At 52.3% G+C, this 9,290-nt stretch overlaps 1 protein-coding gene across 2 annotated transcripts in view; it reads right to left on the reverse strand.

Moving 5' to 3' along the window:
- Positions 1-7,689, reverse strand: part of UBR4 (ubiquitin protein ligase E3 component n-recognin 4) — a 157,591-nt gene extending 149,902 nt beyond the window's left edge. For both annotated transcript variants that reach the window (XM_062190527.1, XM_062190526.1), the window contains exon 1: positions 7,514-7,689. In XM_062190527.1, the coding sequence (XP_062046511.1) occupies positions 7,514-7,689 (176 nt within the window). The remainder of the gene's footprint in view (positions 1-7,513) is intronic.
- Between the last annotated feature and the right edge of the window lie 1,601 nt (positions 7,690-9,290).

Genomic DNA, 9,290 nt, shown 5'->3' on the forward strand with positions numbered 1-9,290 from the left:
ATATAATGTTACGTCTTAATGAGCCATTTACCTTCTCTGCTTTATTTCAAAAGTTCATAGTCACTCACTCTTTTTTTTTTTTTTTTTTTTTCAGAATAGGTTTACTAAAGGTATGACAGAAACTGTCAACCTTAAGGATGAATTTATTCTGTTTCATTCCTATTCTGATAATGAAACACACCCACAATGTAAGAATAAACTCATTTAATTGTCTCATTCAATGTCACCCCACTGTAATTTAACAAACACAACATCCTCCCCAAGATATATACAATAGTCTTTTTCTAGTAAAGAAAGAAGGGGCCGATGTTGAGGCATAGTGGGTTAAGCCACTGCCTGCGACACCAGCATCCCATATGGGCGCCAGTTCGTGTTCTGGCTGCTCTACTTATGAACCAGCTCCCTGCTAATGCACCTGGGAAAGCAGTAGAAGATGAGCCAAGTACTTGGGTCCCTGTGCCTACATGAGACTAGGATAAAGTGCCTGGCTCCTGGCTCTTGGCTTTGACCTGGTCCAGCCTTGGCTGTTGCAGCCATTTGGAGAGTGAACCAGCATGGAAGGTATCTGTCTCTATCCTCCTCTCTCTGTAACTCTGCCTTTCACATATATAAAAATGGAAGGAAGGAAGGAAGGAAGGGAGGGAGGGAGGGAGGGAGGGACTCTGGGGAAAGATAGACAATGAGAGAGAAAAAACAGAGCAGTCCTTAGTTCCACTCAAAATATGCTTAGGGCGGCCGGTGCCACGGCTCACTAGGCTAATCTTCCGCCTGTGGCACCGGCACACCGGGTTCTAGTCCCGGTCGGGGTGCCGGATTCTGTCCCAGTTGCCCCTCTTCCAGCCCAGCTCTCTGCTGTGGCCCGGGAAGGCAGTGGAGAATGGCCCAAGTGCTTGGGCCCTGCACCCCATGGGAGACCAGGAGAAGCACCTGGCTCCTGGCTTCGGATCAGTGCGGTGCGCTGGTCGCAGCATGCCAGCCGTGGAAGCCATTGGAGGGTGAACCAATGGCAAAGGAAGACCTTTCTCTGTGTCTTTCTCTCTCACTGTCCACTCTGCCTGTCAAAAAAAAATAAAAATAAAAAATAATAATAAAAATAAAAATACTTAAAGGAGGCCGGCGCCGCGGCTCAATAGGCTAATCCTCCACCTGCGGCGCCGGCACACCGGGTTCTAGTCCCGGTCGGGGCGCCAGATTCTGTCCTGGTTGCCCCTCTTCCAGGCCAGCTCTCTGCTGTGGCCCGGGAGTGCAGTGGAGGATGGCCCAAGTGCTTGGGCCCTGCACCCCATGGGAGACCAGGACAAGCACCTGGCTTCGGACCAGTATGGTGCACCGGCTGCAGCGTGCCGGTTGTGACGGCTATTGGAGGGTGAACCAACGGCAAAGGAAGACCTTTCTGTCTCTCTCACTGTCCACTCTGCCTGTCAAAAAATAAAAATAAAAAAATAAATACTTAAAGGAGGGAGTGCAGAATTAATTGACGTTGTCATATCTCTGGACTAAAGAAATAGCATGTACAAGTCACCTAGTAACATGTGCTGCCATACTTCCCTAAGAAACAGAACCAAAACACCAAATACTGAGAAACAAAAAAATGGAACAAAGAGCTACAGGTTGGTAGGAAGGGTCAGAATGAAGAAACCAAAGGCAAATATAACACAGTGGAAGAAGAAAAACAAACAGGCTTAAAGATGAAAGTCTGGGGCCAGCACTGTGGCATAATAGGTTAAGCCTCCGCCTGGAACACCAGCACCCCGTATGGGCACTGGTTTGATTCCTGACTGCTCTACTTCCAATCCAACTCCCTGCTAATGTACCTGGGAAAGCAGCAGAAGATGGCCCAAGGACTTGTGCCCCTGCACCCAAGTGGGAGACCGGAAGAAGCTCCTGGCTTTAGACCAGCCCAGCTCTGGCCATTGTGGCCATCTGGGGAGTGAACCAGTGGATGGAAGACTGTCTACTCTCCCTCTCCCTCTGCCTCTCTGCTCTCTGTAACTATGGCATTCAAGCAAATAAATAAATCTTAAAAAAAAAAAAATGAAAGTTTGTCTTTCCTTGGGCTGGTCAAATTATCTTTCTGAAACACCTGCTTCGTCTAACAAACTTAGCAACAAAAGCACCACTGAGCCACAAACACTGCTGATAGCCAGGGAATCTGAAGCTTTTATAACCAGACCAAATAAATGCAGTGAGAATACAAAGGGGAGCAGCAGCGAAGCAGCCAGGTCAGAGAAAGACAATCTGATGTGTAAGTAAAAAAAGCACTGGCTAGGCTCTGGAAATGTCCAGCTCTTTTTGGGAAGAGATGGAAACCTAAGGAGGGGGCAAAATAAAAGACTAAGGATCCACCTCCCTTCGCCCTCTTGGGTAACAAACTACTTTTTTTTTTTTTGTAAGCTGTGGGAACTCCATAAGCCTCTTTCCTCTCACTAAATTCATGAGCTCCCAAGTACAGACTCCATTATGTTTGTTTCACGATACTTTCAACCATGCTTTATTCAGAAATGTGTGCATGTGCAGACACAAACACACATACACACACATACACACACACATACACACATATATATACACACATACACATACACACACATACACACACACACACACCGCCATGTCAACCAAAGAACTGAAAGCTTTCGTTCAGATGCTTCCCTCACATTCTTGACAGATCTGTGGGAATGCGACACCAAAACATGGAAACATCACAAGGACTAACCTTGCAATTACACACCATCTTTTGGTGGTGATACTGTTTTTTTCTGCCCTGTAGGTCCACTATCCACTGATATCCTATCGATATCATAAATTCAAAGGATCATTTCATCCATGTGTCCTTTTCTCCTTTTCAAGATCTTTAGGAAATTTCTTCACATTGTCTAATGGAATGGTTCCAACAGCCTCCCTCTGCCCTGTTAGGGCTCTTTTCCCTGAATTCTGTGAAGTACCCAGGAGGCAGAGACTTGTAAAATCTGTCACTGAAGGGGCCAGGCCAGCCCAGGAGGGACTGGCTAGGGGAAAGAGCTATGTTTCCTCATCTACACATTCAGGCAAACTGTTCAGGGACAAACACGCTCACCAGCACATCATGCCCAGAGTTAAGAAAGGAATTTTGGGGGCTGGTGTTGTGGTGCAGCGGGTAAAGCCACAGCCTACAGTACCAGCATCCCATATGGGTGCTGGTCCAAGTCTCAGCTGCTCCACTTCCAATCCAGCTCCCTGCTAAGGTGCATGGGAAAGCAACAGAAAGTGACCCAATCCTTGGGCCCCTGCCTCCATGTGGGAGACCTGGAAGAAGCTCCTGGCTTTGGCCTGGCCCAGCCCCAGCCATTGCAGCCATTTGGGGAGTGAACCAGCAGAACCAGAAGCTCTCTGTCTCTAACTCTCTCTGTAACACTTTCAAATAAAACAAAATAAATCTCAAAAAAAAAAAAAAAAAAAAGTAGAGTGGCGGAGGATCAAGGACTCTCTTAGAGCGTGTGTTATCACACCCCACAGTCAAAACAGAGAAATTCAGTGATAAGCAGGCTGCCAGATGGGAAGAGCTGGGATGACAGAGCCAGGACATCAAAACCGACAAGAGAGAGTAGACAACAGAAAAACAGAAGGTCTTTGGAGAAAAAGAACACGGGGGGCCAGCACTGTGGCGTAGCAGGTAAAACCGCTGCCTGCAGTGCCGGCATTCCATATGGGCACCGGTTCGAGACCCAGTTGCTCTACTTTGACCCAGCTCTCTGTTAAGACCTGGCAAAGCAGCAGAAGACAAGTCCTTGGGCACCTACACCCTCATGGGAGACCCAGAAGAAGCTCCTGGCTCCTGGCTTCAGATCAGCGCAACTCCAGCTGTTGCGGCCAATTGGGGCGTGAACCAGTGGATGGAAGACCTCTCCTTCTCTCTCTGTGTAACTCTTTCAAATAAATAAATCTTTAAAAAAGAGAGAGAGAGAGAAAAAACATGGCAGCATGACAGAAAGAAACAAGGGAACAACAGAAGATGGAAATGGTAACCACCCAAGCAGAGCCTAGAAAACAAAGTCCACCTCAACATCTATCAGTGGTGGCACTACACTCCGTGGGCTATAACTGGCAGTGCAATAAACACTTCCACAATTCTGAAATGCTTACTAACATCCAGAAAGGCAAATAAAACTTTTGAAGAACACAATACTGATAGCTATGCACGATCTGCACCCTCTAAGCTGAGGTTGGCAAACTTTGGGGCCTGGCATTGTGGCTCAGGTCAAGCCAGCACCTGCAATGCCAGCATCCTATATCAGAGTGCTGGTTAGAGTCCTGGCTACTCTGCTTCTGATCCAGCTTCCTGCTAATAAACCTGGGAGGGCAGCAGAAGACAGCCCAAATACTTGGGCCCCTGCCACGCATGTTGGGAGACTAGGATGGAGTTTCTGGCTCCTGGTTTTGGCCTAGCCCAGACCTGGCTATTGTAGTCATTGGGGGAGTAAGCCAGCAGATGGAAGATCTTTCTCTGTCCCTCTGCCTTTCTCTTTTTCTTTTTTTTTTTTTGACAGGCAGAGTGGACAGTGAGAGAGACAGACAGAAAAAGGTCTTCCTTTTTGCCGCTGGTTCACCCTCCAATAGCCGTCACAACTGGCACGCTGCAGCCGGTGCACCGTACTGATCCGAAGGCAGGAGCCAGGTGCTTGTCCTGGTCTCCCCTGGGGTGCAAGGCCCAAGCACTTGGGCCATCCTCCACTGCACTCCCTGGCCACAGCAGAGAGCTGGCCTGGAAGAGGGGCAACTGGGACAAGATCCGGAGCCCCGACCGGGACTAGAACCCGGTGTGCCGGCGCCACTAGGTGGAGGATTAGCCTAGTGAGCCAAAGCGCCGGCCCCCTCTGCCTTTCAAATAAATAAAGAAATCTTTTTAAAACAATATTTTGAACAGAGCCACATCCATTCATTAATCTACAATACTGTGGATGGCTACTGTCACGCCACAGTGGCAGCGTAGAGCAGTCTGCAAACAGACCACAGGATCTACAATTATTTACTACCTGGCCTTTGCAGAACATTGCCTGACTTGTGCTCTATGCCAAACTAACACCTGCTACATTTAATTGTTATCACTTTAAAGAACTTCTAAGCCAAACACTTCTCCAGGAAATTTTTCTTAAGATGATATTCTGGGGGCAAACACTGTTGCACCATGGATTACGATGCCACTTGGGACGCCTGCATTCCATATCGGAGCGCACGTTCAAGTCCTGCCTCCTCCACTTGCTGTCCAGCCTCCTGCTGATGCAGACCCCAGAAAGCAGGAGAGAGTGACTCAACTTCCTGGGTTTCTTACACCCATGTAGAAGGTCCACGTGGCTCCAGCCTTAGTAGTCGCAGACATTAGGGAGTGAACCAGTGGAAGGAAGATCATTCACCGGCTCTCCCTCCTTCTCCCCTCCACTGTACTACTCTCCCTTTCCCACGGGAGACCTGGATGGAATTCTAGGCTCCTGGCTTCAACCTGGCACAGCTCTGGCAGTTGCAGCCACTGGGGGAGTAAATCAGCAGACTGAGGCTCTCTCTTGCTCTCTCTCCTCATCTCCCTCTCTGTAACCCTATCTTTCAAATAGTCTTTTTAAAAAATTAAAATAAACATTAAAAAAAAACCATACTACTCTGACTCTGAGGAGCACACATAATATTGGAAGCTAACTGAACCACACAAGCCAGAACAGACTTCCGAGATCTTCCCCTCTAATAAAACATCCATCACAGCGGAGAGAAGAGATCTCACTGTCTACAAACTCTTGATTTTCTCAGCTAACACAGACGACCGGATGGATCCACTGCAGGACAAAATAAAAACCTAGTGTAGTGTATTTAGTTTTGGTTCCTTCTCCAGCCTGGAGGAGGCTGCGTAACTATCCTAGCTTAAAGACATAGCCCCAGAATACAGAACACAGGACTTCATCACCTACTCAGCTCATGTTCGTAAAAATACAAAAGCAGGGGCAGGTGCTGTGGCGCAGCGGGTTAACGCCCTGGCCTGAAGCACTGGCATCCCATATGGACACCGGTTCAAGACCTGGCTGATCCACTTCCCATCCAGCTCTCTGCTATGGCCTGGGAAAGCAGAAGATGGCCCAAAGTCTTGGGCCCCTGCTCCCACATGGGAGACCTAGAAGAAGCTCCTGGATCCTGGCTTTGGATTGGCCCAGTTGTGGCCCTTGTGGCCATCTGGTGAGTGAACCAGCGGATGAAAGACCTCTCTCTGTCTCTACCTCTCTCTGTAACTCTTTCAAATAAATAATCTTTAAAAAAAATAATAAAAATAAAAATACAAAAGCAAATGTTGTAAAAAGTACATTGTTGATCATAAGTAACATGACTCAGGAAAAATATCACTAATTCAAATGTCTAAAACCATGAAAAAGAATAAAAAAGAGAGAAACTACATGGTTTGAGAGCATCCTCCTTGATACCTCTTCACTCCTTCAGGACACTGCTTCATAATTACACAGGAAAACCCACCGGGACACTTAACCCTGAAGCTACCAAACCCAACCATTCCTATTTGTCAAAAACTCTCCGTCCAACACATTGCAAGCCTGACACCAAGAAGCAGCACCGCAATTAACAAGCTGTCGAGTCACGGCCTCCCCTGAGAGCCCATGACGAGTTCCAACCTCGGGATAACGTTATGTAGACCCTGGTGGGCCCGCGGCTAAAATGACCCAGTCAGCACTTGTACAAGCAGCTGCTCAAGCGAGCCTTGGCTAGAAGCACTGAGCCTGGCTTTCAGGGCCCGGGTCCAGCCCTGAACGAGCGACACGCCGCGACCAGGCCAGCCCCCGGAGGTCTCCGCGTGGTGCGAGACAACCTCGCGATCTAAGAGCCTCGGTGCAGAGAGACAAAACCACGCAGGAGCGGACCCACGGGCGGGGCAGGGGAAGCCGGGAGGTGATGCGGGCGAGAAGGAATACGTTCCTGGGGGTAAATGATCTCAGACTCACACACCGAAAGGTCTTTAATCACGCCACAGCAGCAACGCGCACGGAGGGCAACGTCAAAACACACGGTCGTGAGTGGGGACACCGGCGGCACGCGCCCCCGGGGGCTCTCCCGGGAGGGGCCGTTATTAAACTATGCGGGCCGTCTCCAACCTAAGCCCCGGGCGCCGCTCCCGCCCAGGCCGGGGGGCCGAGCGCAGCGCGGGCGAGAAATGCAGACTCATCCGGGCCGTGACCTTACCGCAGCGGGGCCGTCCCCTCGCGGCGCCGGGCCCCCCCAGCCCCTCTCGAGCGCGCCCCGCCACGCCCTCCCGCGAGGGCGGCCCCCAAACTCTGCTCGGGAGGGGACACTGAGGCACGGATCATTTACACAGGCCGGCCGAAGGACCCGCGCACAAGCCCTCCTGCCCCAGGCCCGGGAAGCCCCGAGCCCGTGGCCGGGGCTGGGGTCCGCGAGCGCCGGGGGGCGGCCGGGAAGCGGGTCCAGACGTTCCGGCTCGCCCTCCCCTCCCCCCCTGCGCCGCCTCGCCGGGGCCGCCGCCCGGTACCTCTCGATGACTGAGGCCACCAGCTGCGGCAGCTCCTTCATCTCGAAGGCGGAATAGGACGCGGACAGCAGGGGCCGCACCGCCACCTCCCAGCCCGGGGTCGCGTCCGCCCCCGCTGCCGGGGCCCCCGGCGCCGGCGCCGCTGCCGCCGCCTCATCGCCGCCGCTCGTCGCCATCTTCCGTCGTACTACTGCGGCTCCCTCCGGGGGCTTGCCACCGGCCCAGCACCGCCTCCCGGGAGGGAGCGGAAGTGACGCAATCGAACGCGTCAGACGGCGCGCCGCAGTCGCCGACCGCTGTCGCCGCCGAGAGAGTGGCGCGGGCTAGAGGGCGGGGCAGAGGCGTTGCGCCTGCGCAGAATGTAGCCCAGTGGGGAGGGGGGGAAGAGCGTTAACCCCCGCGCCTGCGCAGTGGCAGTCGCTCGGGCAGGCGGGAGCAAAGTGGCTTCCGGGTGGTGGGAAAGGTGAGTTTGGGAGTTGGATTTGCTGAGCCGGAGTGGGACGGCAGGATCCGCTAATGGCCCCGGCCAGGGACCGCTAGGACGAGAAGCGGACAGGAGCGTTTCTCGTCTACCTCGCTCTCCTCACGCCACGTCGGTCATTTTCATCATCGAATGTCCACGCCCAGATGCCCTCTGTGCGTGGTCCTCACTCCTGCACCGAGATCAGCGCATCTGCTGACTGCGTTTGCTGCGGCCGCGGCGGCCCTCCCGCCTCGCGTCTGGCCGGCGCTGTGGACACCTTTGCCGCCGAAGCCCCCGCCTCCCCCCCGACCGGAGGCTTCTACGGAAAATGACGGGGTGCAGGACCCGAGGGCGACGAGCAGCGTGGCCGCCGCAGGTGCGCCCCCGGGGGACAGCTCCCCGCGACGTGGGCGCGCTTGTCCCCAGCTGCAAGTGGCACGTGGTGATAACGGGCCTTCTCCCGAGAAAGGACCTGTTTTTCGTTAGAAACAAAGTTCAGTCGAGTCCTGGCCGGTCTTGGAGGAAATCGTGGCTTCAGTAGTAACAGCTGGGATCTTCCTTCAGAACAGAAATTTAAAAAAAAAAAAATTTATTTAGGGGCCGGAGCTGTGGCGGAAGGGGTAAAGCCACCACCTGCAGCGCCGGCATCCCATATGGGCGCTGGTTCAAGTCCCGGCTGCTCCACTTCTGACCCAGCTCTCTGCTATGGCCTGGGAAAGCAGAATTTGGCCCAAGTCCTTGGGCCCCTGCACCCTCGTTGGAGACTCAGAAGAAGCTCCTGGCTCAGCTCCGGCGGTTGCAGCCACCTGGGGTGTGAACCAGCGGATGGAAGACCTCTCTTTCTCTCTCTGCCTTTCAAGTAAACCAATAAAATCGTAAAAACTTTTTGATTTACTTAAAAGTCAGAGTTACAGAGATGGTCCCTCTGCTGGTGCACTCCCCAGATGGCTGTGACAGCCCTGGGCGCTGGCATCACAGGCAGCACGGCCTTGTCGGCTCTGTAACAACGCCAGCCCCAAAGAGTTTCCTGAACATACCAACATGAACGCAAAAAAAAAAAAAAAGAACTTTCCACAACAATAAATATTGCTTTATTTCTTTTTTAAAAAAGATTTATTTATTTGAAAGAGTTAGAGAGAGGTCGGTCTTCCATCTGCTGGTTCACTCCCCAATTAGCTGCAACAGCCAGAGCTGGGCCAGGAGCTTCTTCCAGGTCTCCCACGCTGGTTTAGGGGCCCAAGGACTTGGGCCATCTTCTGCTTTCCCAAGCCATAGCAGAGAGCTGGATGGGAAGTGGAGCAGCTGGTACTAGAA

This window comes from Lepus europaeus, chromosome 5 (assembly GCF_033115175.1).
Source record: "Lepus europaeus isolate LE1 chromosome 5, mLepTim1.pri, whole genome shotgun sequence".
NCBI lineage: Eukaryota > Metazoa > Chordata > Mammalia > Lagomorpha > Leporidae > Lepus > Lepus europaeus.